This window comes from Erpetoichthys calabaricus, chromosome 2 (assembly GCF_900747795.2).
Source record: "Erpetoichthys calabaricus chromosome 2, fErpCal1.3, whole genome shotgun sequence".
In the NCBI taxonomy this organism is placed as follows: Eukaryota; Metazoa; Chordata; class Cladistia; order Polypteriformes; family Polypteridae; genus Erpetoichthys; species Erpetoichthys calabaricus.
The window spans coordinates 343,634,161-343,651,930 of NC_041395.2; the positions used below are offsets into that span (position 1 = coordinate 343,634,161).

Sequence of the window (17,770 nt, forward strand, 5' to 3'; positions counted from 1 at the left end):
AAGTCGGAGGTGGATGGATAAAGTAAAAGATGATGAGAAGGAAAAGGGCTTGACTGGCGAGGAGGTACAGGACTGAGCTGTATGGAAAAGGTTGATCAAGCACAGCAACATTTTGAAGGGATGAAAATTGTCACAACAAAATTGAATCAGCAATGCTAGGGAAGATGCTTAAAACATACCAAAAACTGTTGTGACTCTTGTTGCTTTCAGACCCATTAGATCAGGAAGTTGATCTATGATAATTTCTCTGATAGCCTTGCTGGTATGAACTCTTTCAATACTCCTTCTCTGCCAGTCCGTCCAGTAGATATAATCCCCAAGTAATGTAAACCCAAAAATATGAGGCAATTTGTCTTCTAATATTGTTCTTCTTTCTGTGCCATCTATATTAATAACCTGAAAAGAGAAAAAAAAGCAAACATTTAACCTGTGTAAATACTAAAACAATCAATGTATTAAAGAATTTTATGAAAGACTAATAATAAGTTTTATTTATGTAGCGCCTTTCATACACTCAAGGACACTTTACAATTCAATACACACATTAACAAGACAGTAGAAATTACATACATGAAAAAGAATAATACTCATTGAAAAGATGTGGTTTTTAACAGAAGTTTGGAAATGAAATACAAAATGTAGTCACTGAGATAATCAATGTTTGCCAACAAAAAGAATGAAAAAATCATGATTAGTGGTAAAGAATCTAAGAGACCTAATAAGCTGCAAAAAACTTTATGATGCAACATAGAATTAACATGGGAAAAAAAATTGATCATGCCTAACTGTTCAAGGTTACAAAAGGCAGAGCATAAAATATAAAAGCGTTTTTACCAAACAACAATCTGATGTAATTTAAATATCAAAACTGTGACACTGTGGCTTTGCTTTCATTCTGACACAATGTTATTTTAAACTCTCCTGTTGAATAAATAACATTAAAAGTGTTCAATCTGTTTCACCACAGGTACTTTTCTGAAGATGACACCTTAGCATTAATTTATGTAGTAAGGATTAACAATTTTCTATCATAAATGCAATATCGGGGGAGATTTCTTCAATCAGGATATATACAAAAAGCAGTACGTACATAAAGAGGGTAATGATGATACAGTGCAAAGAAAAGACCAATTACAGTACATCAGGGTAAAGTGACGGTTTTAACATAAAAATATAGAGGGAATGAACAACTGCAATGATCACAATATTGGAAATAGTGAGGCATTAAAATAAAAATAAAAAATCCTTATATACATCGTCCAATGATATCAGGATAGGCATCGGCTCCCAACTGTCCCGAACTGGATAAAGAGATTATAAAACAGACAGATGATCTATCTATATCGTGACTGTTGTAGGTTATTTGGTGCTTGAAGTACTTCAAACTGGCCTCTTTTGAATGCTTGCACTCACACACTTTATTTAAACCTGAGAGAAGGTCAGAAAAGGCATTACAGCAACATGGCAGAACTTGAAAGAGACACTTCAGTACTGGTCTTAGGGTGCACTGACGGCTGGCCTCCATGGGAAAATTTAACGAGAGATGGATTCACTGGCAAATGTACATTTTTGGCACTTATTAGTTATTTCTTTGTTTCTTTAAGCAGAGTTTCTGGCAGCTTCTGTCTCGTCTGAGGGTAAGAAAAGCCGATCTGTGTTAGCAGAGGCTTTGCAGATGGAATTGCTAAAGCAGCTGGCAGTGTTGTAATGTTCAGACTCTCTAGAAAAGGTGATCACAACTTTGTTGCTTTACAGAAGAATTAAGACCCTTAATCATTTCTCTGATATTACTGAATTATCAAGTCAAGTGACCTTCATTGCTATACCATCTCTACACATACTTTGGTCATTATACAATGGTATGAAATTACAGTCCCCAGGGCCACAGTAACATATTTAGGCAATAAATATGACAATATAGCAATATACGGGTTGGTTATTTCACATAAGGGAATGGGGAACACTGACATCACTTTGACAAACAACTATCAGTGATGATACACGATGTACAATGGACAAGGAATGCAAAGAAATGCAGAAAAACAAATTAAGTTGATAAGTGTCTATGATATGATGTGCACACAGGGACAGGGGGGGTGACACTGTTTTTAGGAGCCTGACTGCTGCTGTTCAGCCTGGCAGCGTTTGTCCACAGACTGCGATACCTTCCACCAGATGAAAGCAGGGAAGAGGGATTGTGGGAGGGATCTCTAGCAATGAAGGAGACCTTACAGATACAATTTGTGAGAATGACCTCAACAGAAGGAAGAGAAATCGTAATTATAGACTTACGGCAGAGTGGTGACTCTGTGACTAAGGATCTGTGCTGGTATCTAGAAGGTTGCAGATTCAAATCCCATTACTGCCATAAGGGATCCTACTCCATTGGGCCATTGAGCAAGGCTCTTAACCTCAAAATTGCTCCAGGGGTGCTGTACAACTGCAGACCCTGCACTCTGACCCCCAACACCCCAATGGTCTTGAGAAAAGACAACTTCCCCTTGGAGATTAACAAAGTGTATCAAATCAAAATGATGGTCCCCGCTGTGTGCACTATACTGTATACCGTATGGACTTGTGATCAGATGTATTACAGTTCTCATACCAGACGGTGATGTAACTGGTTAGGACGTTTTCAGTGGTGACCCTGAAGAATATGTTGAGGATATAGCTTTGAAGGCTTCCTTGCGTTCTTCAGCTGACACAGAAAGTATATTGTAATTTATTTCTGAAGTGGCTATCTAGCTCTGTGAAGAGGATCACATGGGCTCTGTTTAGTGTGTTGTATTTATCCCCATTTTTAGAAACCCATTGCACACCCTTCAAGATTTCTTCAATTTTTTTCCGTATGAGATTTTTTTTTTTTTGGAAGATCTTTGTTCGCCTTCAAGACTGGGGGCGCTGTCAAAAAATAGGGCATGTCAAAGCCCAGTGGGGAATTCCTTGTGTGATTTTAGGACATAAATGAAATAAACTGGCTAATAAAGTGGCTGCTGTGCTTTCGTGATCAAGGATAAGGTATTCATTGACCAGGTCAGGTCATCTACCAGGTGCTCACCAAGGACTTTGGTGCCTTCCATTCTCTGTATCACAGAGCTCCACATGTAGAATGTGAGCAGGATGGGTCTTCTTAAAGTCCAAGATTATTTCTTTAGTTCAATCAACATTGAGAGACTGGTTGTTATACTTGGACCAGTCTACCAACTGCTGCTCAACTTCTATTCTGTACTCTGACTCATCATCATTGCTAATGAGATCCACTTCTATCATGTCATCAGCAAACTTGATAATGGTGTTGGAACTGTATGTCTCATTACAGTCACAGGCTAACAATGTGAAGAGAAGTGGGCTGATCATGCAGCCCTAAGGGGATTCAATGTAACAATTCTTTACATTTATATAGCGCTTTTCTCACTACTCGAAGCGCTCTCCATACAGGGAGGACCCGGGAAGTGAACCCACAATCATGTCGGGTTCTGAGCGACAATGGTATTGAATGCTGAACTGAATTAATGAACAGCATTGAAGTGTAATTGTTTTTCTTGCCCAGGTGAAGGGTAGCTGTTACGGTATGTTTACCACTCTAACCTGTCCACCAAACAAATTGCTGGGTTCATTTGAGGTAGGAAGGTGTGTTTTCATGTGTCCCATGACATGCCTCTAAAACTTTGTGATGAAGAATATGAGAGCTATAGGGCAATAGTCACTGAGGCATGAAGTGACAGGTTTGGCATTGGTATAATGGTGGTGGATTTGAATAGTATACTGTACACTAAAATTTTGTACTCTGTTGTATTTTCATTTCAGAACACTGAGCTTCAGATTTACTGTATTTATTTTTTTTTAATGTGACTTCATTTTTTGTTAGAAAACAATTAAGGATAAATGGGAAATTTGTGTACATTATTTAGTTCCCATACTTAGCTTTTGCCTCAATAACAATGTTAAATCTTCTAGGGTAAAGATACTCCAGCTTTGCCCACTGATTTGGAGTGGGTCTGCCCCAGGTTGTTCAGGTTAGCTTTAAATACTGGCTTCAGATTAGAGCTTTGACCGGACCATTGTATGACTTTCACCTTTTGTGTTACTTATCAGATTTTAATGCAGGAAACAACAGATCCAATCGGTGCTAAAAAGGAAGTTAAACTGGCAGGGCAACATATTAAAGAGTCTGTCATGCTATCAACTGAAAATTAGAGAAAGGGCAGCTGTGAAAATGTTGTCACCCAATTATACAACAAGCATTCTAAGTCAATTTGTATATATTTGTGGGGAGAACATTTTTTTTCTTAACCAAAATTGAATTTTTGTTTTAAGTACCTATGACAAATCCTACATGAAAGAAGAATTGTCTTTGATTTAAGAAAAAAAGTGCATGTTAAGAATATATCCCAGAAATACAGCATATTCTTACAAAAAACAGTGTAATTCATAAATATATAAAACTGACTATATAATGAGAATTAAGCACTCAAGAATACAGCAGGTGACCAAGCTTCTCACACAATATGTAACACAACAGTAGCAACTTCAAACAAAGGTTGCAACATTTGTGAGCCCATCACTCCCAAACAAAGCTAAGAGCCTTAAAGAGCACATGCTGAAAATGATTACATCACTGAACACTGACATGTTATGAGAAAACTCACCATGAGAGCAAAAACAACATGTGTGTTTTCCATTTCACTAGAATATTTTTAACAATAAGCATTTGATAAGGTACCTCGTGCGCATCAGACTAAAAGAAGTGGGAGCTCAGATTTGGTTAAAACACAGATAGTTGATTCCTTGCACCATCATTCCCATCAGAATTGGGGGATTTTAAGAGTGGTGTCCAGCAGGGGTCAGTGGTATGGCCACTGCTATTTTTAATTATAATAGGCTAATGATCTGCGCTGGCATCCCGAAGGTTGCAGGATCGAATCCCTGTTACTGCCAAAAAGAGACGCTACTCTGATGGCCCTTGAGCAAGGCCTTTAACCTTCAATTGCTCCAGGGGCGCTGTACAATGGCTGACCCTGCGCTCAGACCCCAAGGGATATGCGAAAAGATGCATTTCACTGCGTGTTGTCCTGTATAACTATGTATGTGACAAATAAAAAAATATTATATATATCTCTATATATAATCTTCATTTGGATCTTGATCTTTCTTTGTCCGCGAATGAATTAGAAGAAGCAGCACTAGATGGCAGTACAGAGACAGCTAAAACATAGGCATTGCATTAAGAATCTCCTCCAGGCTTATACTACTGAAGACTGTAGTACTCCTTTCACACCTCAAAACACACACATTCAAACTAAACAAATTGTTGTGCTGCGAGATTGGAGAAAGGTTGAGAAGAGATCGTGAGAAGAAACGACAGCGTTGTGAAAACGGGACGGACTGTGAATGGAGAGAAGCAGAAATGCTCCTACACCACCACATAATTAATATTCGGACAGTGATTCCGAGTAGGCCGTTCCTATCGAATCAATGTCCAAGGGTTTTGTTTTGTAATTTTGTTTCCCTTATGAAAAATCATAATGCTGTGCGACGAAGGGCCCAGTTCACGACTGGCAGCCGCGTTTAAACAGGGAGCCCTTCACAGACAACTAACACGCGCAAAGTAGTTGTGTGCACATGGCTATTATGTGTGTATATATATATATATATATATATATATATATATATATATATATATATATATATATATACACACACACACACACACACACACACACACACATATCCAGAATCCACATTCTCTTCCTGTCTTGACTATATTTATTGCACAAAAATAATCAAGGATGAAAATTCACATTGAGGATTATTCTCACAATAAATTTGAGTCTTTTGAGAAATTGTTTTAGTCCTAACATGCTGCATAATGGAACAAAATGAATCTTTGATCTGAGCATTTATTTTGTTGTTATACACAGAATACTGGATTATTTATATATAATCATTTAAAAAGTAAATAAAGATACCACTGACGCGCAACTATTTTTCATATACAGTAATCCCTCCTCCATCGCGGGGGTTGTGTTCCAGAGCTACCCGCGAAATAAGAAAATCTGCGAAGTAGAAACCATATGTTTATATGGTTATTTTTATATTGTCATGCTTGGGTCACAGATTTGCGCAGAAACACAGGAGGTTGTAGAGAGACAGGAACGTTATTCAAACACTGCAAACAAACATTTGTCTCTTTTTCAAAAGTTTAAACTGTGCTCCATGACAAGACAGAGATGACAGTTCTGTCTCACAATTAAAAGAATGCAAACATATCTTCCTCTTCAAAGGAGTGTGCATCAGGAGCAGAGACTGTCATAAAGACAGAGAAAGCAAACAAATCAATAGGGCTGTATGCGAAGCACCGCGCACAAAGCTGTTGAAGGCGGCAGCTCACACCCTTTCCATCAGGAGCAGAGAGAGAGAGAGAGAGAGGCAGAGAAAAACAAACATGCAAAAATCAATACGTGCCCTTCAAGCTTTTAAGTATGCGAAGCTTCACTAAGCAGCTGCACACAGAAGGTAGCAACGTGAAGATAATCTTTCAGCATTTTTAGACGAGCGTCCGTATCGTCTAGGTGTGCGAACAGCCCCCTGCTCACACCTCCTACGTCAGGATCAGAGAAAGCGCAAGAGGGAGAAAGAGAAAAGTAAGTTGGGTAGCTTCTCAGCCATCTGCCAATAGCGTCCCTTGTATGAAATCAACTGGGCAAACCAACTGAGGAAGCACGTACCAGAAATTAAAAGACCCATTGTCCGCAGAAATCCGCGAACCAGCAAAAAAATCCGCGATATATATTTAAATATGCTTACATATAAAATCCGCGATAGAGTGAAGCCGCGAATGGCGAAGCGCGATATAGCGAGAGATCACTGTAGTAGCATTAAATTATGCTCAGCCAACTGTTGGACCAATGTTCAGAGGCTGTAGCTGTCATGTATAAAACATTTGTTGATTTTACTCTGATAAAATCTATATATATAATTCACTAAGCCAGAAGACAAGTAGCCGACCATGGAAAGCACGCCGGAAGGGGCGTGGATTCACTAAACCGCCGACAAGTAAGACGCCAATGGCGCACGCAGGAAGGAGCCACGCCCACCAACTCTTAGACCATTGGATACGACGAAAGAATCACAGAGCCACGCCCACCAACTCGGACGCGACGCCAAGGGAAACATGCCGTCATTTCTGTTTGTCTGTGCCACAGTACAGTTGCAGCTCTAAGCCACGTTGACTTTTCATTAGTCAACCTCAGTGGAACCTTGGTTCACACAGAGGCAGCGCCAGAGAGATACAGAGGCACACATAGGCAGCGCGATAGAGAGAGCCGCGCACACACAGTCAGTGCCAGAGAGACAGAGGGGCGCGCGCACACACACACACATAGAGAGGCAACGCCAGAGAGAGACAGAGGCACACACAGGCAGCGCAAGTGAGAGCCGTGCAATCCTTTAAAATTGAAGTTAAAACACAATGAAGGAAGCAGTCTTTAAAACCCAATAAGCCCTGTGCCTCATTTTCATTAGCTCTCACCTGCTTCAGGCCCTGCAACAGTCGAGACACTCTCTCTGCAGCTGACCTTCTCTGTGCCTGACTCCACTACTGTCAGTCGCCTGATTAAAAATGGCCTTTTGAAGGGGAGCTATGGACCCGCTATACCACAGGAACACATTGCCTTCGAGCCTGCTCTCGCTCACTGTAACGTACCGGCTTGCTCTCTCTCCTCACTCGCTCACACACTGCACAGGGGAGAAATGCCCGAAGCAGAGAGACAGAGGGGGTGGGGGCTCGCGTGCTGCTGAGAGAGAGAGGGCTCAGTGCTTCTGAGAGACAGAGGGGGAGGGGGCTCCCGTGCTGCTGGGGGGGGGGGCTGGGGAGGCTCACGTGCTGCTGAGAGAGGGGGAGGGGGCTCGTGTGCTGCTGAGAGAGAGAGGGGGGGCTGGGGGGCTCGTGTGCTGCTGAGAGAGAGAGAGAGAGAGGGGGGGGGGGGGCTGGGAAGTAACTTTCACCAGCGTGGCCTCCATCGTCACAGACGATCCCGCTTTCAGTCACAGACAATTGTATGTTGCTCTCTCCAGAGGTCCATCTTTTCATTCACTCACACTGGTATCCACAAACCCACCCCATTTGGACAACTGTGTTGTTCAGCAAGTGTTCACCCATCAATACATAATTATGCGGCGTATGTTACGCCGCGGGTTGGCTAGTAAACCTATAATGCTTTGCTTAAATGATCCTTATGCAAAAAAATAAATCTGTTTACTTTTAATACCATTTACCGTATCAGTGCAAAATAAAAGACTAATTTACAGGGATGTTCAGATATTCAAGGTTCATTGTGAAAGATGTTAGCCAGTGCTAAGGGTACATACCTGTGTTTGAGGGATGTCTAATCTCTTTTATTAGAAGATACAGGATGTAAAAAAAACATGTACAGCAACACATTATCATAGTTAACCAAACCCAAAAAAACCTCAAAAAGCCACGCACAGTAATAGAACTCATGACGTCAGACCTTCCAAAACAAACATGTTTTGATAATACAGTGCTCATCAAATTCTATAAAAAAAAAACTGCCTAAAATCCCTTGAAAAGGAATTCAAAAAAATGTTTGAGACAATGATATCGACTATGAAATGAACACTCTTTGAATTCCGCAAATGTATGATAACAGGATTACTACGGACAGACATTCACGTCCTTTTAAGTGGACCTTACATACACATGTTAATTGCAGGCTCTGTCAATGTCCCAGGATCGTTCATACTGTATATTTTCATTAACTTTCTGGTTCATCTGGATGTCATTAAGGCCTGCAGTATGAAAGATCCTTTATTTAAACTAAGTCATGTGGATAGAAATGTACAATAAAGTATGAAACATGGAACAGAATATTTACAGCATATATCACTCAGGTGAAAGAATTTACGGAAGTCATCCAATTGATATTCTTGCATATACATTTTAAAATGGACAACTAAAACACAGGAACATAAAATAGGTACGCAGATGACAGAAACACAATATACAGGATACACTCCAGCATCAAGAACCCACAGGATGGCAAGACACAAGTGAGCTTGTCAAACAGTCTTTTTTTAATGATGTAAGCGAGCACTTGACTACAGACAAGGTGCAGTTTCACATATAAAGGACACGACTTTCCACTTCAAACTCACGTATGATGCAGGTATAAAGTAGTATAATTTCTTTGTACAACTTATTGTGAGAGTCATAATCCAAACTCATGTACAGCACTAAACTAATATTTTCTTAATTTCTATTGGACTGTGTTCCCTAATTTTCTTTCTAAATGGACAGTAAGTAGGTAACTCAGTACAGTAGTGCTAAAACAGGCCACTTCATTATCTTTTAAGCAGATGCTCATAATAAAGTAAAACTGAAAAAATTAAAAATAAAGCTAAGCACTTGGCAAAACAGAACCAGCACCTTATGAGGCACACGGAAACTAACATCTGCAGTTAAAAACTAGATTTTAAATATTCAACCTATAAAGTACTGCACAGTAAACCAAGGACAGGTAGGATAAGAAAGTCAAAAGTGCATTTTCACACCACCATCCATAAAACACATTGCAGTACTTCCCTTGATAATTGCAAAGTTAGTTTGTTTAAAATATTTCTGTTGGGCAATATGTGAAAACATGTTAGTGGAACCAAAGTCTCAGACTGTATTAATTCACCTGTGTTACATGACAGTGTTATTACAGGTTTATAGGGTCATTATTGTCAGAACTGTTGAAATGAATACTTGCACATGCTAATCAACATGCAACGCTTCACCACTCTATTGCAACATAATGAGTGAATAGAATAACCTTATAACCCCAAAACTTCTGCCTTCCTGCTTACCCTAATATCACTGACTTAACCAAAAAAAAAAAAAAAAAAACACCACTAAAGTAAAACTGGCAAAGCAAATTAAAATCCAGATACCAAAAATTAGCTGAAAAAAAGTACAGCAATGAGTACCAAGCAGCTTTAAAAGGCTACTAAAATGCCACTGAGATGAGGACTACAGGGAGTAAAACAATGATAAATTGTACAGTTGTGTGAATAAGAACACAAAAGACCACACGCAACTCTTCTTGCTTAACCTGTCTTGTGAGAACTATTGGCCAAGTGACAGACTAATGCATATTTTTTATATATATATTTTTTATATATATATATATATATTATATATATATATACACACATACACATATACACACACAAACATTTTGCAAACTTGACTGACTCATTCACTCAGTCATTCACATTTACTTAAAAAGCTGAAATTTGGTAGGATGGTACACCTAGGTCAGTAGGTGCCCAATAAGAAAGGACATCGATATCTATATATATATATATATAAAAAATCCCTATGTGCGTCCAGGTGTCCGTGTGTGGGTGTCTTCTGATGAAGTGCGCATGCGCGGGGCACGGTGCGACGCGCGATATTACTGTCAGAGAAAGTTAGAGGCGTTTTACAGAAATACAAACCAGTATTACTACGAGAGGAAATTAAAGGTACACAATACAGTGACGCATATTTCAGCCACATACAAGCCAGTATTACTGTCAGAGGAGATTAAAGGCATATTACCGACGCGCACGCCTGTATTACCGGCAGAGAAAATTAAAGGTATATTACGGACGTACAAGCCAGCGGACGTACAAGACGGTATCCTTCAATAAGGGCGTGCACAAAAAGGCGAACCCTTATTCGCCGCGCTCAATTGAGGTCGCCCTTTTGAAGCTCGCCTTTTTGTGCACGCCCTTATTGAATAGAGCCGTACAAGACAGTATTACTGTCACAGAAAATTAAAGACGCACAATATACGGCGGCAGCCAATGAAGAACGGTCAGCTCAGCAAGTAAACAACAACAAAAGAAAGGCTGAAAGAAAGAAAAATATGACCAACAAAAAGAATGAGGTCAAAGTCCCTTGCCATTTAATATAGACTGTTCCTACTAATGTTTATGCACTACTGTTCTAGCGCCCGTTATTGTAACGGGCTAAATGACTAGTATCAATAATAACGAGTAAACCACCATCAAACAACAGAAAACTAAGTAATTGACAATATTTATTATTATGCTAATTTACATGCTCTATGCTGAGAGTGCTTTATGCAGATGAAGGACATGGCAAAAGTGAATGATGGGACATACTGTACGTATAGCATCACTAAGCAACAGGGTAGACAGACAACTATAAATAGGGTGGTGTTCTGCACAGGAAAAAAGATCATAAAATGGAAAGTTTGGCAAAGCTCACGTAAGGTCAATGGATAGCAAGTGCTGTTTTTAGCTACTGACTACCTGCACTCTTAAATGTGTACTTGCTCTCATCTCGGTTATGTGTTCTGCTGACCTCCAGGCCCCTGTGAAACTGCTGAAAACTGCCCCCCCCCCTCAATTTAAGCTGCACCACAAACACCACCAAGGGAAATGAGTGCAGCCCGGTTGCACATCCCAGGCCCTCCCTGCATGGAGTTTGCATGTTCTCCCGGTGTCTGCAAAGTTTTCCTCCCACTCTCCAAAGACATGCAGGTTAGGTGCACTGATGATGTAAAAGTGGCCCTAGAGTGTGTTTGGTCCAGAATTAGTTCCTCCCCAGCAACTCTGATGTGGATAAAGCAGGTTAGAAAATGATATGACATGACTGTCACAACCCTCTACCAGTTCTTCAATAACAGTGTTTCAAAAATGTTAGTCTTAGATAGTGGCACTTGAATTTCTAATGGGGAAATGCTCCACGTTAATTGCACTTCTTGTTAATACATCAGTGTAACTCAGCGTACCGGTACTTAGGTACTGTATATACACTTCAAGCACTGCTTTGCATATACATTCACATCTGTAGACTACAACTGACAAACCACATAAACACTGTACTTGAGTAAACAACTGAAAATCATAAACATGTACGACTGATAATATATACTAAAATTTCACATTATTTCTGTTGATTATCCATTTCAATTCAAAACAGCACACTTTCCAATAAAACTGTGCTTTGCAATAACCATCAAAAAATCCGAATTATTAGGAAAAGCAGAAAAAAAAAGCAGAAATTGAGTTAATCCAGGAATGTTTCTGTCATGGCCAATTGTGTATAACATGTTCAATAGTGATCAGTTTGAATGACCCCATAATATTATTATTATTACTTAAGTTTACTGATGCCTTTATCCAAGGTAACTTACAACATCTGAGATAGTCGCTTTCATTTCTTTTGTTTTACCTAGTGGAGCACAGGCATGTGAAGTTAACTACACATGGTTTCACAGTGTTAGTTGTGGGATATGAACCCACGACCTCAGGTTTTGAAGTCTAAAGTCTTTACCACTACACCATAAAAGCAGCTACACATTTTCTGACTTTAATCCAATCCTTGTCATTGTTTCCAGTCAGTTAAACTTGATTTTTAGGTTAAAAATGATGTATCCTCAAAATGTAAACCCTAAGTCTGTAATATCCTAGTTAAGATGTCACCAGTGATTCAGAATCCTGTCATTTCTGGCCAATTTTTTTTTTTGTTAAATGATCTGTATTTACCTTCTGGTTGCTTTCAAAAGACAACATTTTTCAAATGAAAAAAAGAGCCCATTCTAAGCTATTTAAAGCGTCCCCTTGGAGGACATACTCAAGCTCTGGTGCAGTGCTAAAACTCTTCTGATGTTTCCTACACTAATCCAGGTAGTACTAATGTTCTCCATATGACGCCAACTTACTTGGCATGACATTTCTAGAACTTTGCTCTGCTAGCAGCAAATCAAAGGATTAGGAGTGCAGCTGGTCAACTCTGTGGTTCTCTCCTGCAGAGTCTGTAAGTTTAATATCGGCCTTTTCCACCAGTTTTACAACATCTTTAAGTATTTAGAGATTAACAGTTCATGCTTTAGATATTTCCACAATCCCTGCCATTAAAGTCCAACACCAATGCTGGGGAAGTGAAGACCAAATAAACCTACAGTACTGGGTTCAAAATAAAATAAATACTTTTAAAATGTTAACTTTCAATAAAGCAACACAAGCACGTTTTATGAGCAACTACAACACAAGCAGCTGCCTGGCAGTTCACATGCAGTTTTACTAGAACAGTAACATTGTTTTAATTCCTACATAAAAGACAAAGGCAACAAGAATGAAAGGATTTCTGAGAAACACAGAAGTCTGAACAGAGTTGCAGTGATCCCCAAAGCACTGAGCAGAGAAGTAAATCAAGCATGAAGCGAACTTTTGTGAAAAAGTACCCCTCCACTCCACCCTGCAAAAAAAAGTTTTACTGTTTCTGTTAGAACAAAACAAGACCTTTTATATTAAAATAATCAGTTGTGCTTTTTTATTATTTAAAAGAGTAGGAAAACTAAGAAGGATGCAAGATGGTGAAAAGAAAAGCTCAAAATCTTGAAGGCTTTAAGTAAAAACGTTTACGAAAGACGATTCCATGCTATTATTTTTCTTCATTTCCATAGAACAAGCAATGAACGACCATCTAAAAAGTACTTCCATGGCTTTTGTACCGGCAGGAGCCTTTTCTCTCTATTCATTTTTAAAGGGAACAATTAGACATGGCTGCTTCAAATGAAACATGGGAGTTCCATTTTTCCGCCTGGTCTTTTCAGAGTTATCTGAGACGTGAGAACCTAAAAATGACCACATCTCAAAAGAAGATAAAGGGAGGGTTAGGCGGCAATCACAACAAAACGAGGCATTTAAAATGTATGCCTCTCACGCGGAGATATATAAACAGCAAGCTGGAGGTAAACAGAAGCACCACAAATCTTGACATGATTTGAATGATTAGCTGTGTTTTGGCTGGACTACAACCTTAAAAAAAAAAGAATGTGGATCGCACTAAACCAATCACTCCATCATTCAAACTACAAATAACAAACTTTGAATTTCACCATTGATACAAAAAAGTTATTTCTAATCAAATCTAAATATAGAGAAGGCCTGAATAAATCATAGAAGAGATGCTACCAGTCATAATATAGCAAAGATCAATTCAAATATCAACACTGATAAATTACTCATATAACTATAAACCATCTAAAAGCACAAAGTATCAACTGCCAGAAAAATGCGGTGGCATGCTAGATATGGGAAATGTATATGACAGTGTCACTCTCTATATTCCAGGTAATGATTTCAAAATATATAAAATAAATAATCAAAGACAAAAAAAACAAAAAAAAAACCAAATCGAAGTACAGAAGGAGTCACACAGTTTATAATTAATCATAATGCTTACTACACTAAAATCTGTAAAAACACATTTTATTTCAGAACTAAGTTATATTTTTCTATATGAGATCTTTTAAATTATATTTAATATGCAACCTTGAAAATAACTTTGAAACCTCAAATCAAAATTACTAATATCTAAAACACTATTTTATAAAGGGATAATAAAAAAAAAAAAAAATTATACTTAATGACTAATGAACAATGAATCAGGAAAAATGCAGGAAAGTGAAGTAATTTTGAAAGCCATTCACTTTGAATTAATTCAGCTGCTCTCGTTGTACACATGAAAATTTTAAGATATACTTGATTATATGCATCACCCCCAATAAATCAATTTTACAAAGAACCAATTTTCCTTTGCAACTGGACCCACACAATGTAATGAATGAAAGGAAGGTAGGCCAATGTAGTTGCAGATATTTTAAAAACTACTCACAATAAATATTTAAAAAGTAGGTACAGTGCATCCGGAAAGTATTCACAGCGCATCACTTTAAATTTTGTTATGTTACAGCCTTATTCCAAAATGGATTAATTTTTTTCCTCAGAATTCTACACACAACACCCCATAATGACAACGCGAAAAAAGTTTACTTGGTTTTTGCAAATTTATTAAAAATAAAAAAATTGAGAAAGCACATGTACATAAGTATTCACAGCCTTTGCCATGAAGCTCAAAATTGAGCTCAGGTGCATCCTGTTTCCCCTGATCATCCTTGAGATGTTTCTGCAGCTTCATTGGAGTCCACCTGAGGTAAATTCAGTTGACTGGACATGATTTGGAAAGGCACACACCTGTCTATATAAAGGTCCCACAGGCACCTGAAGGATTCTCAGACCATGAGAAGGAAAATTCTCTGGTCTGATGAGACAAAGATTGAACTCTTTGGTGTGAATGCCAGGCGTCACGTTTGGAGGAAACCTGGCATCATCCCTACAGTGAAGCATGGTGGTGGCAGCATCATGCTGTGGGGATGTTTTTCAGCGGCAGGAACTGGGAGACTAGTCAGGATAAAGGGAAATATGACTGCAGCAATGTACAGAGGCATCCTGGATGAAAACCTGCTCCAGAGCGCTCTTGACCTCGGACTGGGGCGACGGTTCATCTTTCAGCAAGACAACGACCCTAAGCACACAACCAAGATATCAAAGAAGTGGCTTCAGGACAACTCTGTGAATGTCCTTGAGTGGCCCAGCCAGAGCCCAGACTTGAATCCGATTGAACATCTCTGGAGAGATCTAAAAATGGTTGTGCACCCACGCTTCCCATCCAACCTGCTGGAGCTTGAGAGGTGCTGCAAAGAGGAATGGGCGAAACTGGCCAAGGATAGGTGTGCCAAGCTTGTGGCATCATATTCAAAAAGACTTGAGGCTGTAATTGCTGCCAAAGGTGCATCGACAAAGTATTGAGCAAAGGCTGTGAATACTTATGTACATGTGATTTCTCAGTTTTTTTATTTTTTATATATTTGCAAAAACCTCAAGTAAACTTTTTTCACGTTGTCATTATGGGGTGTTTTGTGTAGAATTCTGAGGAAAAAAATGAATTTAAATCCATTCTGGAATAAGGCTGTAACATAACAAAAGGTGGAGAAAGTGATGCGATGTGAATACTTTCTGGATGCACTGTAAAAGGCAACACAAATCCAGGCTTGTAACACAGTAATCCATTAAAGTGATTAGATTGCTGTGATGAAAATAACCATAAAAATGAACCAAATAACTATCAATTAACATTTAATACAAATTGATGGCACAAACTTCTACAAACACACAGATTATCTAAATAACCTCTTTGGCGATAACCAAGCATATGGGAGGCTTGGAATTCTACATAAAAACGGCTAAGTCTGAGCACCTCTCAGGTTAGGCACTCATGATGCAATGTAAAGTGTAAGTCCGATTACTGCTTGGGATAGTATTCTGTTGCCATCTAATGGATAAAGTAATATGCTGCAAACAAATCACATGTATTTCTATGTATTTTGCTACTCTATGGTGACTCAACACAAGAGTGGAGCGCAGACTTCAACCAGACACACAGTGGTGTGTACACAAGAAGTTGTAAAGCCAGTTTTAGGACAAAATGAAACTGAACCATTAGATTAATCAAGCAATAGTGATGAAGATGTGAATTGGTCATCAGATGTGGACAAGATTTGTGAAACTGATGCATTAGGCACTCTATGAACCGTCACAATATGCCCGGTGACTTTAGTTGTGTAATGCTGAATCAATATGCAATATCTGCAAGGAAAAAAGGCAAAGTTATTCTGATCAAGTGCAAGGACAAACAAGACTTTAGGCCCCTAAGTACTGCTCACAGTGTGGCTACTGTTTGTGCCAGAGGAACTGTGGAAGTCATCAAGCCTTGTGATGATGTAGCTTACAATAACACATCAATTGTACAGATCAGGCATGGACATTCTACCCTATCATGCACAAGCAACAGAAGAAATATGCTAAAGAAAAGTGTGCAAAGAGACAAATTTCTCCTGATTACAATATTCGGTTGTTCATTAATGATTGTTTCAAAACAAGTCACACAAAAGATGAGTATTAAATCAGCACCAGGCCAGCAGTGGACACTACACATACCTTTCCTACTATAATTATGTTGAGCCCTGGGGCACACCTGAAGTAACAGCTGTGGGCTGGGATGTGAAAGTTTTAAGCTGAATGAACTGAGTGCGGCCTGAGAGGTAGGATCTGAACGAATCTAGTGAACTAATCAAAGATAATCTATTAAGGAGAGGGGTATGACAAATAGTATCAAAGTCGCACTCAGATCAAGGAGGATGAAAATAGTAATTAAACCAGAGTCAGCAGCCAGAAGAAGGTCGTTGGTAATTTTAACAAGTGCTGTTTCTGTACTGTGAAGGGGGCGAAAACCAGACGAACTTTTCATACAGATTATTATGAAACGTGAGAGTGAAGTTCGATAGTTTCTATTTTTTTAAGAATTTTGGAGATAAAGGGCAAATTAGAAATAGGGTGAAAATTATTGAAGTTAGTAGGATCGGCACCAGATTTTTTCAGTATTGGGTTTATTGCAGAAGTTTTAATAGATGAAGGAACAGTACCAGTAGTGAGAGAAGAGTGGATGATAGACAGATACATAGACAGATACTTTATTAATCCCAAGGGGAAATTCACATACTCCAGCAGCAGCATACCGATACAAAAAACAATATTAAAGATTGACAACAATGCAGGTAAAAACAGACAATAACTTTGTATAATGTTAACATTTAAGAGGTGGAATTTTGAAGAGTCGCATAGTTTGGGGGAGGAACGATCTTCTCAGTCTGTCAGTGGAGCAGGACAGTGACAGCAGTCTGTCGCTGAAGCTGCTCTTCTGTCTAGAGATGACACTGTTTAGTGGATGCAGTGGATTCTCCATAATTGATAGGAGCCTCCTAAGCGCCTGTCGCTCTACCACAGATTTCAAGCTGTCCAGCTCCATGCCAACAATAGAGCCTGCCTTCCTCACCAGTTTGTCCAGGCG

At 39.0% G+C, this 17,770-nt stretch overlaps 1 protein-coding gene across 4 annotated transcripts in view; it reads right to left on the reverse strand.

Annotated features, from left to right (window-relative positions):
• Positions 1-17,770, reverse strand: part of lrp5 (low density lipoprotein receptor-related protein 5) — a 194,594-nt gene that overhangs the window by 43,883 nt on the left and 132,941 nt on the right. For all 4 annotated transcript variants that reach the window (XM_051923358.1, XM_028796067.2, XM_028796068.2 and 1 more), the window contains exon 8: positions 180-396. In XM_051923358.1, coding sequence (XP_051779318.1) covers positions 180-396 — 217 coding nt within the window. The remainder of the gene's footprint in view (positions 1-179; positions 397-17,770) is intronic.